At 35.9% G+C, this 25,631-nt stretch overlaps 1 protein-coding gene across 4 annotated transcripts in view; it reads left to right on the top strand.

The window, feature by feature from the left end:
- The window catches only part of DIAPH3 (diaphanous related formin 3), a 247,385-nt gene that overhangs the window by 119,830 nt on the left and 101,924 nt on the right, over positions 1-25,631 (top strand). For all 4 annotated transcript variants that reach the window (XM_040584081.1, XM_040584080.1, XM_040584079.1 and 1 more), the window contains 2 exons: positions 17,720-17,959; positions 23,030-23,159. In XM_040584081.1, the coding sequence (XP_040440015.1) occupies positions 17,720-17,959; positions 23,030-23,159 (370 nt within the window). The remainder of the gene's footprint in view (positions 1-17,719; positions 17,960-23,029; positions 23,160-25,631) is intronic.

Here is a 25,631-nt window from a genome sequence, read left to right as displayed (position 1 = left end):
TTAGGTTTATTTCCAGTCTAGTTTATATTGCCGAGCTTTAGAAAGAGAGAAACAGGTTAGCAGTTAAATCTACCATGTCCAACTGTATTTAACTTATTGGTGGTAAGAATTGGTAAGAGGCTGTGATAATGATTATTATGTTGGAAACTGTTCTCCAGGTGGAAATTTTGGTTTAAATCTGTAATTTCATAAGTGAGAGTTCCTACGTTTATTTACTCAGTTGTGCTAATCAACATAAAGTTAAGATGCATCAATATATTAATGTCTGTTAATAAAGAAGCAGAACCAGAAACCACCACCACAACAACAAAAACCTAAACTCCAAAATAATCACTGTAATAATTTAAAAAGATAATTTACATTAACTTAAATTGTACCTTCTGACTTGTCCGATTCTCTTGAGATTTTCCATGGCTCTGGGCTTTGAATGTTTTTGTTTTCTCACTTGCATATTATTTCTCATTCTTGAACATGAACTACTACTGCAGCTGATGTACAGCAGACATTAACTGGGCATGCTTGGAAAATATAGCCACATCTATGGTATAGAACGCCTCTTATCTGATAGAAGAGATAGTCTCACTTTCATCTTCCCTCCGCAAATTTCTTCAAAACCTGTAGGGTGAAACAGCTATGTTAGTTTCTACAAACTCCTTCCTTGTTCTCAAAGTAATTCTTCATCTTAAATGCCATTAAAAAGTCTGATGAAATTAGTAATCAGACATGCTAGGTTTAGTCTGGAGTCTTGCATGTTCAAATTTTAATTAATACATTGTAATATATACATTTCCTAAGAATATATTTCTTCATAGGCCCATATCTCAATCAGTATATGAGATTGGTGGTGCCTTAGGAATAAAATTTCCTTGTGTAATGAATAAAAGCTGTTGGTAGAGTTCCTGGCTCATTTGATCTAGAAGTTAAAATGTTTGGAGAAGAGTTGATGAAGGACAAAAGGAAGGGGGGATAAAGATCGGTTAGGAAGAGTGAGTATAAAAAAGCAAATAAAGCAATCTCTTCCATTTCTGCCTCTACCATAGTCTTTTAATATAAATCTGGCTGACTCAGACATTAGATAATGCTGTGAAATAGATAACATGGGATAAGCGGAGAAAGATAGTAATGGAATATTTTACAAAGACTTTGTCGAGTTCTATTTTCTGTTTTTGTTTCCTGTGGTATTTGGTGCCACAGACGGCAAGTCTTTCTGTGCTTGTCAGAACTGGACCCTCCATGTAAATATTTTAGGGTTTTATATTTAAGTTTTATGTAAAAAACAAGCATTAGTTTTTCTAAAAAAAAAAAAAAAAAAGTGTCTGTTCTGGAATTGAGCTTTATAAATGCTGCACTAATATTAAAAGTTCATGGTTTTCCAGAGAATTTAATATTAGATAACTGAAAGGGTAGATTGCTGATGTAGAGAGATTTATATGTATCAGTCTTACTGAGAAAACTTCAAGTGCGCTGTTCTGAATAAAGTAGGCTAAATACAATGCTTGTCCCTGATAACCTTGTTTCAAACTCTGTCTGCCAGGACGACAGAGATAAACATGTCTAAACTCAGCAGCTTCATTTGAGTCCAACAAATTGCCACAAAATGCCAGTAAAGATGGATTCACATGAGTAAATTTGACCATAAACTGGACTGGCTGAGGAGTAGACACCTATCTGACCATGCCAAATTCTTCTAACAGTAATATGTATGTAACTGTTTCATTGGGAAAATACTTATACAGGACAATTACATGCAGGGTTATGCATTTTAATTGAATTTGTAAAATACAAAGTTAAGTAGCAAGCATATTTTCTACTTTATTGTCAAGAAAAAACATTGATTCAAAAAGAGGTATTTAAAAATGAATTCCACATAAGCTAAAGCTTGCTTTAATACTTTTATTTTGTATTTGAACTTCACCCAGCTGACAAATCTGTTTTTTGCTCTTTAACAATGTCAGACTTAATACAATTGGGCATACTAACAACAGTAATAAATTTCTAATTTAGTGTGCCAATTTTCCAATTGATAGGAGCCCTAATACTAAATATGAGATGTCTTTTGGAAAGAAACTTGCCTTATGGGGGAAAAAAATGTTTAATTTTTGCTGTCATTAGACCATTGTAACAGTTGTTATTTTTAATTTTAAAGAATAATCTCTATTTTTAATTCTTTCAGAAAGACTCCTGTAGTATTTGAGCATTTATTAGCAGTATTTTTAATACCATATTATTGTGTCTATGCGAACAGTATTCTCACTATTTTACAACTATAGAATTGGCTATCCTGATCAGTTTTGTCTAAAAAGGTACTTTAGTTGGCAAGCAAAAAGAGGTTTGCTTAATAACCAGCCAACATTCTGTGGTCTAACTCTTTTCTGCTACATGTGTTGTTATGAGTAATAAAATTTCTGAACATAGTTACACACATTTGTGGTACTCAGTTCAGTCACATTACTCCTTTAATTATTCCCATTTCAGCACTACCTATGGGTTACTTTGTAAATGAGGTTATATTTTAAAGCATCCCTGCAAGTTAATTCAAGATTTTCTTACATCTTAAGTAATCAATTTTAGTCCACTGTCTATTTGCTATGTGTTTTGAAATTTGGTAGTATTCAAATTTAAATAAATGTAAAATTATCTAGTGTAAGACATTGATTGACTTGTATTGACTGACAAGATGCAACATTATTGGTAGACATTTTTAACTGTTAGTTATTTCTTTCAGACAAACTTATTCAGTTAGATGGGACTGTCAGTGTGATGAGAAGAGTTAGACCAGTAGCACTATAGGTCAAGTTTTGCTGGACATGGCCCAACTAATTTGATAATTTTTTCTTAAAAAATTTAGGCAGTGTGATAACTCAGTAAAACATTGCATTAAATAATGAGTTCTTATATCTCAAGAGTTGGTGGAGTTTCTTTCCTGAAGGAACAACCAGGTTCCCACTGAACAGTGCAGGTGTGTGTTTTCCCTAGTTTTCCATGCAAAGCATTTAAAAACCCCCAAACAAACCATACAAAAAACAAACAAACCACACACACACACACACCCCAACCAAAAATACACAAAAAAAACCCAAATCCTGTCATTAGGTGCAATTCTTTTATTGTCACTCCTTTTATGGTTCTAGTAGAGATGACTTCAGAGAACAAGCTACAATCACTTTTTAACAGGAAACATTCTCCATTTCTCTTGGGGGGAGTTTTGAAAAAGTTGGTCTTTTTTACTTTTTGAATATTGTATGCATTTGCTTTTCATCAAAGTTCTTCAGTCTGTTCAAGCTCTTCTATATTTGGCTTTATTCTGGCTGGGGAGCAGGCTGAGAACTCATTTCTTTGAGAACTCCTGTTGGCGCAGATAGGAATCTTCTCAGTATAGCTGGTTTTAGTTTTGTTCGTTTTTTTGCTTAAAAGTACTGGTTTATGCTTCATTTTTTGCTATGCTTTTCAAATTAGGAGAATCAGACTTAAACACGCAATACAAGACTTTCAAGCTTATCTTTTAGGTGAGTAGTGTTGTGTTGTTACAGTATTTCAGAGCATTCAGAGATGCTATGATTAACATTCCCCTAAAATTGGGATTAACGGAATGACTAAACTATTTGTCTCCCAAGGAAGAGTCTAAATAGTGAATAAATGGTTTATTAGTCCTTGTGTGATAATGAAAAATCTTGTAGTGGAAACATTCCTTTATCTTTCTGGCTTAGAATTCAAATTCAAGATTTGGTACTCAGGAGGAAACAGCTAGACATGTACCGAGATACTGGCATGCTGAGACTGTTACAGTATTGTATGTTTTACTTCAACTAAAGTTAATAAACTTTTATTGTTGGCCTAAAGACATTGAGGTCATGACTCTAGACAGTTCAGGTTCCCTTCATGAGTGTGGCTTGTGGTGGTGCTTTTTTTTATTACTATTTTTTTTAATTTTATTTTGTAGTGACTCTATAGGTTCCTTCTGTGATTTCTGCAGTTATTCTCTTCCTTTTACATTATTTTGCACTTTCATGTTTTCTGTTCATTCAGCAGTAAGTATAAAATAAATCCTTTATTAACCTTATCTTCTCTTCCAGACTTTAGGTTTTCTTCAGATAAGCTACTTTATTTTCCTGGACATTTTTTCTTTAACTTAGTCCAGGCTGTTGTCTCAGAACACAGATATTATCACCTGTTACTGTGGAGTTTGGTGTTTGATGTTACTGGGTTGGGATTTTTTTGCTTGCACACATCCAGGAGCTATTTTATGAAAGCTATTTTAAATCTGTTCATCTTACTAAGCACTTTAACTTAGCTTCATAGTGTTATCTTAAGTTGATGTTGTTTTGAATGTGGTGTGTTGTTGCTCAGATTCTAGATGAAGTATGCTTGTACTTGTTCAAATTTAAATATACAATTGCATTTTGTTTTACTGTACATCTGGTTTTGTACTTGGTTTTACTTAGTGCTAAAAACTTCCTCCTAAAGGAATCTAACCATATTTTCTTGGAGGTTTCATTGATTATGACTGATACTGGGTGATATATTCTATAAAATTTATTATTGGTGAAGATTATCTTTGTGTTTAGAAATGAGTAGTCATATGACAGCCTGCTTGCAATGTCAGACCCATCCGAGATGAATTCGGCTAGGTGGTTATACTGGTAGGTGACTGTTGTTTGAAGATTGGATTTTTTGGTGGTTTTAATTTTTTTTCGTCCTCGTGCTTTCTCCAATTGGCAGTATAAGTATTATGTCACTTGAGGAATTAAAGCATAGAACAGTGTTGATTTGTTTTGCAGGTATTTTTTTTTTCTACTGAGAAAAATCTATTGGTTTACAGAATATTTTTTTCAAATTTTGGATTGTAGCCTCTGTCATTGTATCAAATAAACAATATTGACATTACTAAATTATCTACTCCTTGAATCTCATTTGTTTTCAGTGAAGTTGATGTAATAGTTACTAGTTAGATTTATTAATTGTGACTGATACTTTAAATGTAGTTTTCTGTTTAATGGATTTTCGTTGACGAGCTATTGCCATACCACTGTTCAAGCCTTGCTTCTGAGTACAGGTGTATAATTGGCTTTCGTCTGAAACAAAACCCAATGTATTTGCCATCAACAATGATGCTTTGCATTTCAGACATCTTTCTCCAAAGGCTTTTGTTCTTATGTAGCCTCACCCAGCCCTAGAAGTTTTCATTATACCTGGGGTATACAATATAGCCTATTTCTTTGGGTCTTTTGCATAAGAGATGATAACGATACTGAAACACTGAACTATTTTGCAAAAATTTACTGGGCAAAGAAATAACTGAGTTCTTGAGGTATACTGATTAAGTGTCTTTCTACTACACAAACAAGATGACAAAACACTGGAGAACCATTGCATTCCTTTTTGAATTTGTCTGTGATTCTTCCTTTTCTTTGTACTCACAGTCCAGGAGTGAACGGGAAACCACTAGCAAGCTTTTGAATATTGTAAGAATGTGGTAATTAAACTCACATCACGTATCTTCTAAGTTTTGTGAGTATTCTAGTGAAAGAAGACTTTTAATCACAGAAATAATAAATTAGAAATAAATGTTGGGATGCCAAGCCAACAGTTTAGATTTTTTTTTAGAAGTAAAATGAGAAGTAATAACAAAATGATGATTTATCCCAGTTTAAGAAGGTATTTTTGCTAAATAACAAATGAGATTTCTGAAGTAAATGACTGGACTCTGGAAATCATTGTTACAAATAAAGCCTTTTTTTAACTTCACATTTTTTGTTTGATGTTTCTAAATCAGGCCTGGGCAACTGTATGTTAGCTACAAAACTAGTATCTATTTAACTGCACTTTTTGTGCTGAACTATGCTACATATCTTTTTTTTTTTTTTTGTAAAAGAAGATTGGGCATTCGTATAAAGAATTTCCTGCCCTATTAGAGCAGCATAAGGTAATTCTTTTGTTGGTATGACAAAAATTGAGGAGGAAGTTTTCTGTAGGACAAGTCTCATGCTCCAACCATCTACAGTATTTGTGTCTGAAACACCTAATATTTGACTCTTATGTCCGTTGATTCATGTAACAGTTGCTTTTCTTTTACTTTCTGATGATCCCAGATATTGTTGTCAGCCCGATTTACAATTTTTGAATCTTGTTTTTTTTCTCTAATGCAAACAGTTTGGCATTTAGTTTGTCTGTCTTTGCAAAATACTTATCTTTATCTCAGTTTTTTTGACAGGTAGAAACACTTTTCTATGTACTCTTATCTCCATTCATGCTTGCAGTAACTTCTTTTTCTCTGATTTTACTTCAAAACTTGGTCCATTGCATACTCTTTAGAATATATCTCACCTGTCATTTAGACATTCACTCTGCTGTATCAATATATCCCATGACTCTTATCCAAATATAGGTTTAGCTATATTCTTACTTATCTTTATCCCTGTTACAGCAATTATAGTTTATCTTTTTCTTATATTCCAGTGTTGATTATGAGCTCTTTGCTGGTTTTTGTCCTTCCATCTTCATCATTTTTTGTATTTCAATTTTCTTCTCACCTTTACTCTCTAGCTGGTAAAAGTTCCTTGCCTTAATTGTGTGGAATTCTTAAAGGCTGGGCTCCTTCAGAAGTGCATTGTACAAAGGAGTGGTCCTGTCTGTGTCTGGAATTCTCAATTGCTTCTTCCAAAGACGGAGGCCTACTAGCCTTGAATGTATTTATTAGTCCTGTTGCTGTGTCCTTTTACTGAAGCCCTGACAGCTTCACTGTTTCTGTTTTTGCTCATAGTTCCAAGAAATACTGGACAATTCCCTGCCAGAAGTTGAAGGGTTTCTCTTATTTACTTGCACACAATTATATTGTGTGCTGTTCTAGCTGTTGCTTGATCATCTAGAGTTTCAGCTTCCTTTTGACTTTAATGGTTTTGTCTGGGTGGCATAAGATTATGTCTGTCTTGAACATTGATGACCATGCATCGTGTGTCCAGTTACAGCTGAGACAGAAACCAATATGCATGCATAGCTGTTTTAGCTGTGAGGCTGGTTGCTTAGATAATGTTTGATTTTTCCCTGTTTTAGTACAACTGTCAGGTATTGTGTGGCTTTCCAGGAGCAACAGGGCCTTTCTCTGGCTATGTGAGCTAAACCATCTAACATTGCTTCAGTTCTACTCCATTAGGGTATGTTTTTCCTTTGGAGTCCAGGCATGGGCAGTGCTCTGTCTTGAGTCCACTGTTGACACACCTGGGGACAGCTCAGCTTTTCTTCTCTCTTGCTTAGGCCTTCTGAAGCTCCCATCTGATTGCCAAGTGAAGGTGCTGGTAACTTCAGAAAAAAATAATGCTCACTTAGATATTCTCTTGAGAGAAAATTAAAAGGAAAACACCACCATGGGTGATCTCAGGAGTAAAAAGCAGGTAAAATAAAGGGATTTAGACCATGGAGGTACAATTCATCTTCACAGGAAAATAACTTGCGGATGACAAAATAAAAGAAAAATACGGATATGTAGGAGGTTTATTGGTAAACATGACTTGTAGAGTAGCTTTTCCAAAAGAACTCTTACAAACCTTTTTTGACAATAGATTATTGTGTAAATAAATAGGAAGTCTAAGTTAAATGCTCTTCTGAGTTATTGTTAACAGTTGTGTAGGACTTTTTGAAAATAAGAACAAAGAGAACGGCAATCACTTGCTCAAATCATAATAAAAAATGTGATCCTATATTACATTGGTATTAATTTCAAGCAAGCAAGGTTAGGACCTTTAAAGATATATAATGTGAGAAAAGAAATAATATATATTTATTTGAGAGACTACTAAAGAGTTCATTATAATTATTTTTAATAAAGCTATAAAACATGTGATTCAACATTTGTTCAGTGCTTTTTGAATTCAAGCGCTAAAGATTATCTTACTGTTCATCTGTATTAATTAGATCTGAGCCTGGGGATTTTTTCTGAGATACTAAAATTGTAAGCATCATGAAGCAACTGATAAGGACATCTTATTGCTTGCTTGTTTGAAATAAACTTTCTGAACTTTATTCTAAGTTGAAGGATAAATGCAAGAGAGAAGTTTACAGTAACTAAAGCTTTGAAGTTTCAGGTTTGCATGGGAAAATGAGCCATAGAAAAAAATCTCTGTGAGATTTTATGGAGAAGGAAAAGGGGTTTTTTATGTACAAAATCTTGATATAAATTGATTTTTACCTGCTTGGTACCTTATAGATTTAATTAACTTGTGATATCATACCCACATTCTTCAGAGCACCACCATATGCATGTCCAAGCATTCTGGCCGGGATCACAGAGGACAAGTGACTCTGAACAACTTATTATGTCTCTGTGGTTGTTCTTGATTGGTGACAGCATGCTTTTTTGGACAGATCTTACAAATGATCAGAAGTCATCAGTTGCTATGAGGTTGTCTGGTTGTCTTTTCTCAGAATCTCCTATCTTCAGCTTCTTGTAAACCTTGGCCAGGTTGCCACCTAGTGTTCTCTTTCCCTTGTTTGGAATCTATGTTTGAAATACATACTTACAGTTTGCTGGTGGGCTAATAAGTAAATGAATAATCATAGGGTATCTTGAGTTAGAAGGGACCCATAAGGTTCAACAAGTCAAACTCCCTGTTCTTCACAAGACTACCTGACACTGGTTTATATGACTAAGAGCATTGCCTGGATGCTCTTTGAACTCTGACAGACATGGTACCATGTCCACTTCCCTGGGGAACATGTTCCAGTGACCAACCACCCTCTCAGTGAAGAATCTTTTCCTAATGTCCAGTTTGAACTCCCTTGGTGCAGCTTCATTCCATTTCCTTGTGTTCTATAGCTACCCTCCTTGAGGAAGTTGTCAACTGCAATAAGGTCACTCCTCAGCCTTCTCCAAGCTAAGAAACCAAGTGACCTCATCCACTCCTCAGGAGTCTTGCCAACAAGACCTTTCACCATCTTAGTGTCTCCTCTGGACACACTCTGAGAAGTTTGATGTACTTCTTACATTGCGGTGCCCAAAACTGCACACAGTACTTAAGGTGGGGCTGCACCATCATAGTGCAGAGCGGGACAACCAGCTCCCTCAACCAGCGAGCTATGCTGTGCTTGATGTGCTGCAGGACACAGTTAGCCCTTTTGGCTGCCAGGGCACACTGTTGGCTCATATTCAACTTGCCACTGCAATTTGCTGAGAATGGTGTCCTATGAAGAAATACAGCTCATTCTATTGACCCTTGTGCTGCTGTGTTTTCTGCTGCATACATGCGTATGTTTCTATTTGTACTAACCTTACTGTTTCTGTTAAAGAACGATACAGCAGGAAGGAATCACATCAACCTAATGATGTAGCCAGAGCAAAAAGGGCTTTTGGTGTGCTATTGGCCTGTGCAGAATTGCACTTTCCTAAACAATTTCTGGCCATGGTTTTGGACATAGCAAGAGATCTCATGAACTGTGCGTCCAATCATATAGTTGAGGACTCAAGAATAAGGCAGAGGCAGATAGGCTTATTAAGACAAGTTATAATGGTTACAAAGCACATCGTCTCCTTTTCATCATGGGGAATATGGATCAGCAAGCACATCATAGGGAAGCTAGGTACAAGCATGTTCCAGCTGTTCAGAACTGGTATCTAGCAGGCATCTCAGCACCTCTTGGACCTGACATCTCAGGGCTATTTTGGAGGCACAGAGGTGCATGGTCATGTTTGGTCCCATATCCTGTGGCTCTAGCTCTTTGCCCTCACCTTCCCTAAGTTATTTTGGGATGCAATATATATAGATGAGTGTCAGAATACTGAAAATATAATTGATTCTTTAGAGAGTTGGATGCTGTTATGATAGGTTAGGCTTTATTGGTGCTCCAGCTAAGTATGGTCTATAACTACAGTTCCCCATTAACTCCCCAGCAGCACACATCCACCTCTCTCCACACGTCTCTCCACTCTCTTGCCCACACAACGACGTTAAGGTTTCAGGCCTATCCATGCCAACCTATGGTAATTGCCTGTTGCACCAGGAACTGTTCCCAAAAGCAGTTTTGATTTGGTTATGCTGCATGGAGGGAGCTGAATCCAGTAGTAAACATGTAGGCTTAGCAGTGTCTGTAATCTTTAGTGGTGTATAATAATCCTGGACATACTTAATCTATTAATATGGATTTAAATCCATAAATGTAATTCCATTTAAAAAATAATAGTTTTGGTGTTCTTGTAAACACTTCTGACGTGAAAAGTTGCTAATACTTGTCAGGGTGCTATTGATGGACATTTGGCCTTGGGTAAGGCACCTCTACAGTCTCACACCTGAGAAGAGTGTCTCAAGAGCCGTGTGTGATAGTTTCTGCTTCATTTCTTCTTTTAAATCTTGAGATGTTTGGAAATACTTTCCCATATTGTGTGGGAATGGGGAAAAAAAGAAACAGAATTTTCCTTGATCACTTTTATTTAATCAAAGATAAAAATGAGGGAATTCTGAAATATTGTTTCAGAAATAATTAATGCCCAGACCTTGTGAAATACACTGATAGCTAACCCAAATAGAATTCGGCAAGCAATACTCATATGGCTTCACAGCTTGTTCGTTGATGGATGTGTTTTTAATGAGTTCGTACCAAAGGAAAAGATTTCACTAGAGTAAACTGAAGATTAGAGTGAGGCCTGATGAAGGCTGGTTTGTCTTAAATAATTCAGCAGACACTTAAAATGATCAATTCCATATTCAGCTGATGGTTTCACCTGTATGTCCTCATTAAGGATAACTGAGAATGTATTAATGATCTTCACTGTTGCCTGGAAAATATCATACTACTGGTGTATCTGCATAGGGGGTACTCTGCCTTTCCCAATACTTTATGCTTGGCACAGCCATACCTGGGGACATTTCAGTTTGTTTGAAATCCTGAAGTGGTGAGGAGTATCTGTGATGTGTGATATTTTGATCGTGTTAATTTCTGTCTGTAAACCTTACCTTCTTCTGTTGTCTTCTAAAAGTCATGTGTATCTGCTGCTCTGCCTTGTCAATGTTTTCTATCAGTAATTCCAGCCTTTCCAGGACTGTTGCCAAAGATTAACTGTCTGTTATATGGCATCTGTGAAAGTAAAAAAATCTTTATGACAAATTGTAGTCAAGTTACTTATATTGTTTAGAGGGAAAACATCCTTAACTCCTGTAATGTTGGTGTTTTTCAAACCTTGAACCTGGATAGGATGGAGAACCAGGCTCCAGAAATACCTTCTGAAAGTCACCATCATCATCTGCACTGAGCTTAGTGCTTGCAGTTGCCATTGGATTGGATTGGATTATGTTACTTCCTCTGTGTCACTGAAAGATTGTGATGCTGAACCATGAAGCAATGTTCCTGTAAAGTTTCAGTACCAGTAGGTCACACTCTTACCCCTGTTCAGTTTTGGAAAAACTATTTCAGGTAGCTAATCTTAAGAATAGGTAAAAAAAAAAAAAAGTCTTACTGTTGTCTGATGTTAATTCAGGTGGCTGGAAGTGTTTGGCTGTTGTTTCTTCTAGCACACACATAGGCTATCTCTTTCAGTTCTTGCCAGTATCTCCACAATTTCAGATCAATAAGGTTGTTTGTCTGAAGGGTCCTCTATCTTTTGCTTCCAGCCATTCATTTTGCAGATTCCTCTGAATGTCTGAAGAGTCTGTCCTGAATCTGATTTGATGCTTTTGCTTCACTAGAAATGTAAGGAATCTTCTAATGTACGTGTTGTGGTTTGAACATTTTAAGAAAAAAAACCCTTCTGTTTTGAGGAAGGACCATGATCAATACACAATCCTGCCATTTTGAATCTCAGCAGCTTCAAGGTTTTATTGGAATTTAGCTACCAAAATAGAGCAAGTTATCCAAGTGACTGGCTAATGGAGGGCAGCTGTTCTGAAAGAATCTTGAGGCTGGTCAGTACCTCTTGGATTCCTGGAGCTTGAAATTACTATGCAGATATTTCACCTGTTCCAGCTTCAGAATTTAGAGCTCCTATGGAGCCTAGGTGTTTTAGGATTTACTTTCCCTGTGATGATTTTGTAGAACTGGGGAACTTTCTCCAAGATACGCAAGATGTCTTCCACGTCTGCTACCGTATTCATTTATGTGACACTTCATGTCAGACTGTTTTTGCCACAGATTATCTATGGTTCCAAATACACTAAATAACTGTAGGGATAAAAATTCCATGGTCATTATTGAATTCTTTATTGAAAGGACTACAGAAGATCTGCAGTAGAATGCTTTTTCCTTACCAGTACTGTCATCATCATAGACACATACCTTCCTGCTTACGAAGTTAATTTGGACAACTTGCTGGCTCAGACTATACTAAATATGAATGTGCTAGAAACCTGAGCTTTTTTGAAATGGGTCATATCTGTCACATCAAAGACATCATAATCAGTTGCTACTGTGGTCTGTTACCACTGTGTGTTGCTTAAATACTTACACAGCATCAAATTCCACTTTTATGTTGGAGTTGTTATGGTGGTTTAACCTGATGGGAAGTGCTAATCCTGCTGTCATGGTTTTCAGACATTCCCATCCAGACCTTCATCCTCTGTACCTTCCTGGCCTGTATGTTGGGAGACTCACAATAATAGTGTAGACTTGCTTTTCATTAGGATCTGGATTCCTGGTAGTAGCCAGACAGATGAAGCATTTATTTTAGACCTAAGCTGATCAGATTTTTGCATCTGAAATACAGCTAGATCTGTTTTACTTTTAGAAACTTTCCTCCATTTGGTTTGATGTTATATTATTCTACTTTGAATTCCTCAATGACTTCTGCCCTTGACGTATGATATAATTTATTTTTTTTCTATCTGGCTGAATTAGAGGTTTTACAGAGGATTTTTATGTGTATTAAACTCTTGACTTCATTTCCCATGAGGAAAGTCTAGTGGCATCTGCTCCATATGCACCTTTTAATGAAAATAGCTTCTCTGACTTAACATTAGGTCTGCTAAAACTAGAAGAATTTGGGAAATTCTGACCCTCTTACTCTTGGATGATTCCTTTTTAGGAAAATACCATTATCTTAAATTCAACTTGGAGAGACAAAAGCTGTCTTTGAGTTCCATTTTGATCAAGATGTCAGTAAATCTAATTGTATTTTTTGAATAAGACAAAAAAAATCACCTCTTTCTTTTCATGGTACAATGTACCTATTGATGAATTTCAGCATGAAGGCTGTAAACTCAGCTTATTTTGACAGCTGTGGTGTTGCCCCCATTGGCAATTCAGACGTATTTCTTAAGACGGGTGACTTCTGGTGTGTTCAAAAGCAATGCCCCTATTTCTGACATCTGCAGACTGTCTTGCTGGTCTGTATTTGTTGAATGTAATGCCATCAAAAAGAGTGCCAGCGATTTTCTGCACTGTGCATCAGTGTGCTGTCATCCACAAAACAAGAGAAAGCTACCTGTGTGCAGCTAGGAGGTGACTGATAGGTGATGTCTCTGTGTCACAGTTCACTCCCTTCTCTTCTGTCCTGCATATGATTTAGGAAAATCTTGGATTTGCAAGCATTAGTCAGTGGTGCAAATTCAAGGTGTTTATAATTGAAACTGGAGAAAATACAGGACATGCCCTCTGTCAGTGCTAGGAAGGCTGAAGAGTCATCGGTTCAATTGTTTGTGTGCACACATACCCACACTGTAAATATAAAGCCCTTCTGATTTCTTGTAAGTGATTTTAATTTTGAGTTGGCAGTTCTTGACTGTATTATCATTTATTTGGGAAAAAGAGTGTCAAAGGTGAAGAAAGATGTACTACTTCCAGATCGCCATAAAAACATCTCAACAAAAATAGCAGTCCATTATTGTGGATTGATTTCCCATACACTGAAATGATCTTTGGTCTTTCTGTTATGCTGGTGATCTTCACTAAGATTTGGGCATGCTGACTGCTCATTTCAGATTGAGCAGGGTCCTTTTTGCTTCAAACTTGGCAAAAGGTTTGTTAATGAATCAGTTCTTCCTTACTTGATTATTTTTTTTCTGCTTTTCAAGTGCCTGAGTCTAAAGATAAGTGTTAAGGATTCACCCTTTTAACTAAGCACTCTGTAGAGTTCACTGATGCTGCAATAATGAAAACCACACATTTTCCACAGGGGATGCCCTTCCACTTTATTCTTTTAGTTGGCTCGGCTGTAACTGTTATTTTACTTTTTGGATGGGAATACTTTCAGGTGGTCTGACAGCCAGCCTCAGCACTGTTGATCCTTTAAGGAAAGGTATACTGTGGAACTGGAACCCTTGCAAGTGTTTTTTCTCTACAAGCTTGTGGTAAGAATGAATCACATTCAGTGATCAAAATACGTCAGTGTAACCTTTGAGACATGTTCCTTTACTTGGCATCAACAAAACAGACAGTGAAAGTACACATTTACCAGCTGGCACAGTCTTGCAGGTGCCTTCTGACTTATGCCGTATTTCAGAGAAAAACCTCTCTTTGCTGTTGGATAAAGGACTGTGAGAGCTACTAGTGGATAGCTGGAGATAGTTGTCAATTCCCATTTGGACTTGCACATAGCAAGAATATTCTAGTGGACTGTTACTTGAAAAATAGAACAATTTGTTACCCACAGGCTGTGTTCTCTGACATGTGTAGTCCACTCGCTCTTTAGCTTTCTACTTCAACTTCCCTTTTTAGTTGTATTTTCTGTTTTCAGGATTCCACTATAAGGACATAGACAGACTTACATGCTTATATGCTGAGTATAAAAAAAATATAGGGCATGAACATAAGCCTCTCAACAACACAAATTCTTAGCATCTCTTGTGATGTATGGATTTTACCCTTTGAATATATTTGTAGACTACATGTCATAGAGGAAACCATATATTGCTAAAGGAACTCTCCATCTCCCTTCTCAATTACTGACTTAGCAAACAGGTAAACAAATAGTGCCAACAATGTGTTGTACATGAACTACGGATTTCAGAGTGTTTAAAAACAATAATAAAATAAGCCCAGTGGCATTTCTGTTGCGTTTCTGCCATGTGCTTCTGTTCCTGATTTTTTAGATTACATATTTCTGCATCCATCCTTAATATTGATGTACAGAACTATTTAATTTGTTGTAGTTCAACTAGTCTGATGAAAACTTTTGCATATTTCATACACATATGCTTGCTCACGACTGTGTAACACATCATTGTAATCTACAGTACCTGATTATTTCAGTTTCAAGAATCGGCCTGTCTGAGAAGCCAAGAGTCAATAAATGATACATGATCTGCTGGTTCTGTAATATCTAGAGTTTGATACCGATTTGAAATGATTAATAAAATTAATATATTGTGAGTAGTTTGACTTTAAGAGAATTGGAACAAATGAGTTGTTAATTCAGGTTAAAAGCATTTTTTGTATGTCCTACTAAACTCTTCATCAAGCACCAGCAAATCCTTTTGTTTAGGAAAGGAACTTCACTAAGGAAGCACCCCCACAAGACAGATCAGCTGATAGGAAGCTCATCACAAGCAATGAGGTCAGCAAAATTAGGGGAAAGGTAGTTCTGTCAGGGGAAGATCAGGACCACCGACCAATTGACCACCAGTTCATGAATCCCTGCCCCCCTACACACAACTCAAAAAGAAGTGGAAATTGACCATGTGAACTAATTAACACAGGAAGTGAGATAATTGCCTAACAAATAGGAAACTGAATACTAAGTAATGAAAGAGTTATGTAACTTGTAACTAATGAATGCTGATGTCTTGGCTTGTTGAAATGTATAGTGTAAACTTTTGACAAGCAGGGAGCTAGGCATTTGTGGGTTACCACCTAACTCCCTTCTTTGTGCAAAGTAGAATAAAGGAATAGGAATACCTCAACTCAGTGTGTGGACTGGCACTGCACACAGAGTAATAAACGCACCTATGGGACAGCACTACCATTTAAAATCAATGCAACTTGCACTTTATTTTGTTAGTTCCCATGGTTTAATGTTACTGATCATCTCTATTGCACCCTGAGTAGGGACAAAAACTAAAAATGTGGATAATTTCAATGGAGTTTTGTGGGTTTTTTCTAGTCTAGTATCACATTTTTCCTGGCTGAACAGAGAACAAAACTTAAGAATATTATTCTCAATATGCTGAGTAGTAGTAGTACATATATAAATATAGTAAGTGAATTGTTTCACAAAATGGAGTTAATGTTGGTTCTTCCTGATGGAGCTGGAAGAATGGTTTTGTCACACTTGCCTCTGTTCTGTGCCTTAATATTAATTTGGGTATTTATTCTTAAATTAGGTGTTAAGTTGTAAGAGTACTATATTCATTTTAGGTGGATTTTAGGTATTTCCATTTCTATTTCACTGTGAAATGCCCTGTTTAACTTCAAGTCCCATTATCCTTGCTTACCAGTTCTTAAGTAAGAATTTTACCAAACTGCTAGATGCTATTTAGTGTATGATGAGTACAGAATATCTGCCTACAGTTGATACTGAGCCAACATTCAAAGTGCTTACATTTTAGTGTTTTACTTAAGGACCAAACTGGAGGCAGTTTGTGGACTAAAGCTCAGTAACAGAGTTGATTTTCAGCCTAATTTCATCTGAAAGACATCCTCTTTACATGCTTTGCTTGGTGATGAAAACCAAAGTGAGGTTAGTGGAAAGGATTGCTTATTTTACTTCAAGATTTCTTATCTGAAGTAAAATGCAAATGGTATGTTATCTTTTATGGGTTGCATGTGCAGTCATCTTCCCTGGTGGTTTTGGGGTGGTCAACAGGGTCTTCAGAGTCTTCAGATGAAGTCTTGTAGTCTTCACTGTGCCCACTGATTGACCTGCGCAAACTCAATTGTGGGGCCAGAAGACCATGTCCTTCAATGCTGTTGCCATTCTCTTGTCCTGTGTATCTGTTCTCAAGACTGAGTTGTCTACTATGTTATTATCTGGGTGCCCCCTGGTTACCCCCATCCCTTATCTTACAACCATCCAGAGTCCCCTTTGTTCAACTAAGTATCTAAAATACTTACAGCATCCTTGGTTTTGGGACCTTAAACCTTGCAGTATGTCTAGGGTGGGAATTCAGTGACCTAAGCTGTTTGGGAAGATTGAAACTTTTGTGGAAAATATCTGACCAGTAAATCAGAGAAAAAGCCAAGTCTTTTGCATGTGATTTACAGAAGCTACTGTTTTCCTCAGTGCATTTTGCTTTACTGAATTAAATGTATAAGGTTACTGTACAGGACTATAGTGGGGTATGAATACTGGTATATATTAACATATTGCTATATTAAGTGTTTCATAGTTGAGGTTTTTCAAAACTTATTTTCCTTCAAGTTTACAGTTAGCTCTTATTGAAATCAGCTTTTAAATATTTGCACCAGAAAATGACATTTGCCTAGTTTTGGTACATCCTGAGTTATACAAAATTTGTGAACTACTTTTATTACTTTGCAGCTACTGGGTCATAAACTTGGATTAGTTTTATAGGATTTGGTATATGAGTTGACAGATGTGATATATGATGACACTTTATCTTTTATTGCTTACACATACTAGTTATTGGGAAAGGATGGGGGCAGTTTGTATTAACCACAAGATGGGATTTCAGTTGCTTACCCAAGTGTCTCTCACTCATTCATTCATTCATTTGCTATCAGTTATAGTGGATATATTGCTTCTTCAAGCCTGTCACCAATAAATCATTTCAGATTGTATGCATTTGTACAGTGCCAAAGTGTACCATGAATTTTAAAGGAAATCTCCTATTTTCTTTTCAATCAGATGAGCAATGTGAAGAGACTACGGCCACGGCTCAGTGCTATTCTTTTTAAGCTTCAGTTTGAGGAACAGGTGAACAACATCAAACCTGACATCATGGCTGTCAGTGCTGCCTGTGAAGAGATAAAGAAGAGTAAAAGCTTTAGCAAGCTGCTGGAACTAGTATTGTTAGTGGGAAACTATATGAATGCAGGTTCTCGGAATGCACAGACCTTTGGATATAATCTCAGCTCCCTATGTAAAGTGAGTTTTGACATGTTCTTGTTGAGTATTACCTTCACTTTTCTGTTTCTTTTTATTATGCTACTTAAATACCTTGTTTTGATGTTTTTCCTGCAGTTAATTTTTTGTGAGGGTTTTTTTTCCTTCTTCGTAATTCTTAGCATTTGTTGATGCTTTGAACAATACAACTAATCTGTGTACAGTCGTCTTGAGACTGGCTTGCATTTAAACTTCGGAAGATTCCATTTTGAAAGAGTAATAAAAAAACCTGGACAAACTCATTAGGATTAAGGAAGACCATATCACTGTGATCATAGTGTAGTATTGTAGTCTTAGATGTCTGAGCATTTCTAAGACTGTCACATTTTAATCTGTTATAATACAGGTATGTTTTTTCTTTTACATCAATTTTCTCCTTAACTGATTCTCTTTTATTGTTGCTCAGTTTCATCAGTTCCCTGTTTCTTATAATTTTCCTTACATTTCCAACTTTAATAGAAGGTATATACAAGAAGACTTATACTTTCCTGAGTGTTGATTTATAATCCTTTCTAATGCTAATTGCCTTCTCATTATTAAATGTTATTTTTTTCCTGTGCCCTGTGGGAGATCACTGCAAAATCTGCAGAGTATACGTGTATGTAACAGTGCTTATGAGAAAGGGATTACTTGGAAATTTGTATGTACTCTGTCTTCTCTCAGCTGCTTTATCTTTTTACACAAGAGAAAATATGGTGTGTTAATTTCTACATTCTCTAAAGCAAACACCCTTATTCTGCCATGTTTCAGAAGAATTCATATAGCATAAGTTGCATACTTTCCCTAGTCTAACGCAAACATTTAAGCATGCATCAGCCACCTAGAGAAATACAGAGTAGACTAAATTATTGAGTTAAAAATATCATTTCTTGAAAAACATATTCAGAAGGAAATTACTGAAGGTTGTCTCTCCAGCTGGGTGCATTTACTTATGCATGATTTTACAAGAATCTGTCCTAAGTCTGGTTATATTCTCTGTATTTTTAAGGCACAAGGCAACAAAAAAATAAATATACTTATGAAAAGAGTATTAAGGTAAATATTACAGGCACTTTGCAGAAATGGATCAAAATTAAAAAATTATCTTGGAGAAATAATTTAAATCTAGAAGATGAAAATTTTGAAGAATACCATGAAGGACTATACATAGGAAAGGGAACTGATGTGTGCAGATAATGACAGTAAGGAGTGAATGGCTAGGCAATATTCTAGAAAATTGGCTTTAAGTCCTGGCTAACTACAGTGCTCTGGCATGAAATGCATTTGATAATCTAGGATCTCATAGTTGCTTAGATTTGCATGCTTACAGGTTATTTAGCTTTACAGGAGGTTACAGCATTCGTTTTAGTGGTCCTTCTATGTGTTATAAAGATGGTAATTATCTCCTGCTTGCCTGGTGCTGATAAGTTTTAAGTGAAGTCTTGCCTGAATTACTGCAGAAAATATATAGACTGACTGGTGAGAATAGAGATGATAGCAGCATGTAACACTTCTAAACTGAGAAAAAAGCATTTGGGTGTGTTTATTTTAGAAAAGAAAGAAGAGGAACGTGAGGAGGATGTAACAGTGTCCTTCTGTTATTAATTTATGATAAAGAAGGCATTTGAACATTTCTTTTCTATGTAGTTAAGGTAGGAGATTAAATAATTTGCTTTGCTGGTAACAAATGAAGTTTGCTTAAAAATTAAGAAAGCTTTCTGACTGTAAAGACAGTTAAGAACTTGATAGTGAAGAAGATTGTGGAAAGCTTTTGAAATCCAGGTATACTATTAATTTCCAAATAGTCTCCATCAGGCCAGATTAAGAGCTAAAATAAGTTATATTTTGAATGGAGTACTTAGTTAACTAGTTGGGAAGTGTGTGCATGTTTTTTTGAATCATGAAATAATTCAGATGGGAAAGGATGTCAGTAGGCTTCTACTCCAACCTTTTACTCAAGAGAGTTGCTGATCACTACCAGTAGTCTATAGGTGAAGTAGACAAAAACCTATAAAAGAGGTAATTTGCTCCCTATTATCAAAATGCTTAGTACAGTATAATTTTGACATTGTATCATGTTATATATTTAGAAGTGGTGATACTGGTTTACTTCTTCCAGGATTTTATTAATTTATGCATAAACATACATCGTAGTACTCAATATGTTTCATTTACGTAAGAAATGCGCAAGTGAAAAATGAAGTTCCAATGACAAAGTTTTTGTATATGTTTGATTTGGCATCACTTCATGCTAGTTTGAAAAAAACAGACCAGGGTGCTAGGGGGAAGATAACGCAACCTTGATGGTTCTTGAATATGAGTGTGCTGATGTCCATGCCCATGGCAGGAGCATTGGACTTAAAGGTCCTTTCCGAGTCAAACCATTCTATGATTAGGAAAGAAATATCAACTATTATAGATTTGCTAGGAGACAGAGCAACTATGACCACCTTAGAGACTAAAATTTCACATCTCTGCTACTAGATATCCCAGGACAAGTGCAACGTACAGTCAACTACTTGTTCTTTTGAAAGTTGACAGTTTTTCAGAGAGAATCACTGGGATTCTGCATTTACTATCCTGTGTGTATCATGGTACTAGTCACCAGTTCCTAATTTACCTCATCCAATTGTGGCCTCATTTAGGAAGTCCGTGAGTGCCAAGCCTTCACTGGTTATGAAATTGTGTCTTACACAGACAGATCACTTTGTCTGGAAACACAGAGGTAAAATTATGTATGTGTTAATTTTGGGGATTTTCCTAACTATCTGTAGTGTCTTGGTTAATGCTTAATGTCCTCTGTTCTGAGAATAATAAACTGGTTCAACTATTAAAAATATTAGTATTAAACCAGGAAAAAAAACCCACCCAAACCAATATTCCTTCAAGGCCCCAAACTAGAAAGCTGCAAATTGCAGACTGCTTGGTTGTCTTGCACAGCAGTTTTCAGCAGGGGTTCCGAGAAATTGAGAAATTTGCAGTGGCTTTTGTCCTTCAAAGATCTTGGTTTCTGCAATATTTTTGGAACATACAATTTGTCTGTTCTTGTTCATTGGTGCCCAGCTATGCATAGGGAACTATATGGACTATCCAGTTTGCAGGATACAATTCCATACCTTGCCTTCTCCCTGCATAATGTAGAATTGAACTGTAGTAGTTCTCCCTCCGAGAACATGTGTCCATATTCTCAGAAGAGAGATACGGTATGCTAATAATTATTTATTAAATACCGATACATTAAAATGATATGCATGTTTATAACACTGGTTTACTTTTAAGACTAACTTTTGTTAACTACATATATTCTAAGCAGTGTCACATAGAAAATGTGTGATGTTTCAATTATTAAGACATTCCTTACTAAGATTCCCAGTACGGTAGAATTAACTTTTTTAATAACACTGCATACAGTAGTGACCCTAGAATATACTTTTTGGTTTTGATATATATGTGTTTTATTTTATCTTTATTTTTAAAATTACGTCTTCCATTATTATTAAGCCACTCATCTGAAGGAAAAGATAAGAATTCTGGAAGAGGATATCTCATCATATTTACTAAGATAGTATCATTTTGATCTTCGAAAATAATCACTGATTTTTTACAGTGAAGTATGAAATACCAACCTCAGTGATAACCACCATACAGAATTCTCCATTTTAATTTACATACAGTGTGGAAAAAGCAAACAATGTACTCTGATTTGTTTTTTAAATCAGATCAATTAAATGCCCTTTAAGTGATCTCTGAGGATATTGAGGAGCACAAGAAGTGTGAAAAAAATCTCTTTATAAGAAATTTGCAACCATGGGAAAACTGGTAATATATCTACAGAAAAAAAAAGTGTACATGTATTTAAATTGGGATTGATTTTGCTCCTGGTTCCTTATTCAGAAGTAATCCCCATATAGCTCTGTGTCTGCTTTTGAATGTTCTTTGGAAAGGGAGGCATTTTGTCCTTTCTGCCTTCTTGCTGTAGTTACTCTTATACCATTGAGCATTGCTGATCACTTTAGTTTGGTTACCATGAAAAAATACATCTTAAAGCTGAGACAAACTAACATGATTCTTCTGCTTGTGTACTATAGTGCTAGTTGTAATACCGCCTTAAAGTCTCCTGGCCTGCCCCAGCCCTGCCCTTGCCCCACCCCCCCCCCCCAAAAAAAAAAAAACAAAACACCAAAAAACCCCCCAACCCCAAATAGAAAACACCAATACCAAACTCTGATGTAGAACTTTGTGTGCAATTGTGGCAGCCCTTTAGTATGTGTGCATACTTTGTATCTGCGTAAGGACATGTGTACTTTTCCTGTTAAATTGTTTTATGCAGAAATAGATTTTAAGTAGTGAAGAAACACTTCCATATGTTATTCTGCATTTCTGAAAATCTCTCCAATGATTTAAAAGACTAGCTCAAACAGGGAGCTACAACCAAAGACCTGTAAGTGACTGTTTGCCAGTTGTCAGTTGTGTTTTCACCCAAGTAGCTGCAAGTTTTAAAATGGCTGGGCTTAAAATAATTGTATATGGATAAAGGATGTAGAAAGAAAAGGTTATGCTTAAGAATTTTTGAAGTTTTTAAGCAATGAAGCCTATGAATTTGTTTGCCTTATTGAGAACTGATAGCAACAAGAATTTGTGAAGGTTGAGATTGTAGCTTCCACTACATAAATACTATTCGGCTAGAATTAGCTTCACCCATAAGGAAATCATAAAATGGAGTGGATATGTGCATCACGTATTGTTAGTTTTTGCTGATTTAACTCTGATTTTTGTGTTTTTTATGCTTTCATGAGTCTAATTACCATTTTGAAAATATTGCTATATTGCTTAAATAATTACATTTTATAAAGAGAAATGTACCGGTTTCGAGTATGGAACTCAAATATTGCATAGAATTAAAAATATGTGTTGTGATCTTTCTAGGGACTTTTAGCAAGGAAATTAAACAGCCCATTACTTATGGTTTTCTTTAAAAGAGTTGTACCAGTTCAACAGTTTGTTCTTACCTTTCTAGGGTTAGCAATTAGTAATATACGTTAGTATTTTAACTTTTCTTTTTTTTCTCTCTAGCTGAAGGACACGAAGTCGGCAGATCAAAAAACGACGTTGCTCCATTTTCTTGTTGAAGTGTGTGAAGAAAGCTATCAGGATGTCCTGAATTTTGTTGATGAATTTCAGCATTTAGATAAAGCTAGTAAAGGTTTGTGTAACTATCTAAAACTTCTTATTCTGAGTGTATTCCCATGTCTTTTATATAAGGTGATGCTTTTTTTTACTAACACTATTTTAAAAATAGATATTAATAGTCTGTATCATAGATCAGTAATTTGAGCTGCTGCAAGTGATCTTGAAGGTATTTATTGTTTGGTCCCCTAATGCTTACTATAGGATTTCCTGTTACATTTCTTCTAACATATCATCTAGAATCATTGTCCAAAATTGATATCTTTTAAAAGTTATTTTCTAGTAATAGATCTTAAACTATTTCTGGCTTTCAGTCTTTTATATGGTAAGTGCAGTACAATCACTCAGTGTCTTTTAATTCAGAAATGCAGAAAGGCTGTCATACCATCACTTGTTTTTTTTAATCATTTTTTGTCCCCTAAACATGAGAACAGTTTTGTCTTCCCTGTGTGGATGTTCTTCATGCAACAGTAGCACTGGAAGTCTGGAAAAATAAAATCCTCTTTTTACTGCTTCGTCATGAAGTACAGAATATGGTAAACCTCAGTATAAGCAGCAGTGTTGTTTTTTTTTTTCCACTTTATTTCTTAGTTAAGAGTGCCTTCTCCATATTTTATCACAGTTTAAGTAATTTAAACTGACTAAGCATGGAGTTAGAAATTGATGCCACCTCAGCACTGTCCTGCTGTTGTAGGAAAAGAAGATTGGATGGGCTGTCTCAGTTAATCATTCTTTAGTTTATGTCAGTTTGCAGAATATCACTGTTTATCAGTATTACTTTGTACAGTGTCACTCTTATGCCTCAGTCAGCCTCCTTGCCATGAGCTACAGCTTTGCAAAACCTGCTTCTGATAGAGAACTTGAGATAGTGGTCACTCACATAGAATTCACTTTCTGTTGTCATGGTTCTTATAATTTCCAATTTAGTTTGTGCATTATAACCATTTAGAAGTTCAAATATTTTTGAATAGCTGTCAAATGTTTCAAGCCCTTCATCTGACTGTACCGATAATAGAAGGAGTTTTTGCTGTATATAGATTTAGTATTTCATGTATTATTTTCAGTGTTAACTTTGGATTTTTTTTTTCCCGGTACTAGTACGTTATTGGCTGTATTGTGGTTAAATTTTGTGTATCTGCCAGAAAAACTAAAATGTTCCTTATTAGAAACCGTTATTTTCAGTGTAGGCAGTCATCCTATATGAAGCTGCTGATTGTCTTCTGGAAAGCTTCTGAGATATAAAACACTGACCATTCAAATAGTAGCTGGTAAAATAAGTTATTCCATGCTTTCTGTTGTTTCTTAGGTATCTACTGTTGACTAGATGAATCTTTGATGTTGCTCAATATGCTGTAGGATGGAAATCAATGACAGTATTTTAAAGTTTATATATGGGATTTACTTCAGTTTAATATGACATATACTTTGCATTTCTGTTTTAGTGTATGAAAAAGGCAAAGGTTTAGTATGTCTTTAACAGATTAGCATATCGGTGTGTATTTTTATATTTGTTTCCCTACCTGCAAAACCCCATTTTGTTTTGAAAGACTCCTCCTGCACTGCAATTTTGGAAAATCTAGTGGATCCCAAAGGCTGCAGCTCATGGGTCTTTTTTACAACCTTTTAGTACTTTTGCAGAAGTATATTGTTACAAAGCAGATTGATTAAGTATGCACCAAGTTTTGCAGAGTAAATTTGTAATGAAGTGGCTATTTTTGCTTGAGCTTAACAAAAGATCAGTTCAAAAAAAAGCTGTGGTTGTGATCAGCCATATCCAACACAATAGACTCACTAGTCTGATGTAACTTACTGATACGCTGATAAAGACTGACAAGTTGACTAAGAATGATTTGCATTGAGGCTTCTACAGTGAGCTGGGAAACACAGCAGATAGTACGAGGCACCATTATGGCAGCCATGGAGAGTGATAGAGGGGAAGTCATGAGGAATCTTCTATCTTGATGATAATCTGGTCAAATGTACTTCAGAAGAAATACTGGTTGTGTTAGAACAGAGTTTGAGTATTGAGGGCTTAGAGCTTCTCCTCCATTCCAAGATACTGTACTTAGTGCTTAACAAGAATAATCCATCCTGGATTGTATTTACTGGTGGCAGTTCTGAGTTTCAGTGAATTTGGAAAACCACCGGATCCAAAGGTTACCTTTAAGGGTTACAGGCTGCTGATAGTGCACAAAGAAAAAGTCAGTCTGGATTTTTCCTGTCATCTGATAGGAAGGTTCTGTTTACATATGTGCTCCTTTGTTGGTCAAAGTTGTTGGGTGAGGAGATACATCATTCTTTTCTGCTTTTGTGTCATACTAATACAATCTTCAATTTTTCTGTGAACCATATAGGTTGTATTTTGTTCCAGTATTTATTTGTTGCTAAATACTTTTTTCTACCTGTTGTCCTAGCAAAGTTTAGGGGCTTGTAGAGGTGAAGGAATACCATTCCCTTCGTGGTTTCACTGGATCCTGTGCTCTGAATT

This window comes from Falco naumanni, chromosome 2 (assembly GCF_017639655.2).
Source record: "Falco naumanni isolate bFalNau1 chromosome 2, bFalNau1.pat, whole genome shotgun sequence".
Taxonomy (NCBI): domain Eukaryota; kingdom Metazoa; phylum Chordata; class Aves; order Falconiformes; family Falconidae; genus Falco; species Falco naumanni.
Note: the sequence above shows the minus strand (reverse complement) of the source record. Positions and strands in the feature narration are given on the sequence as shown.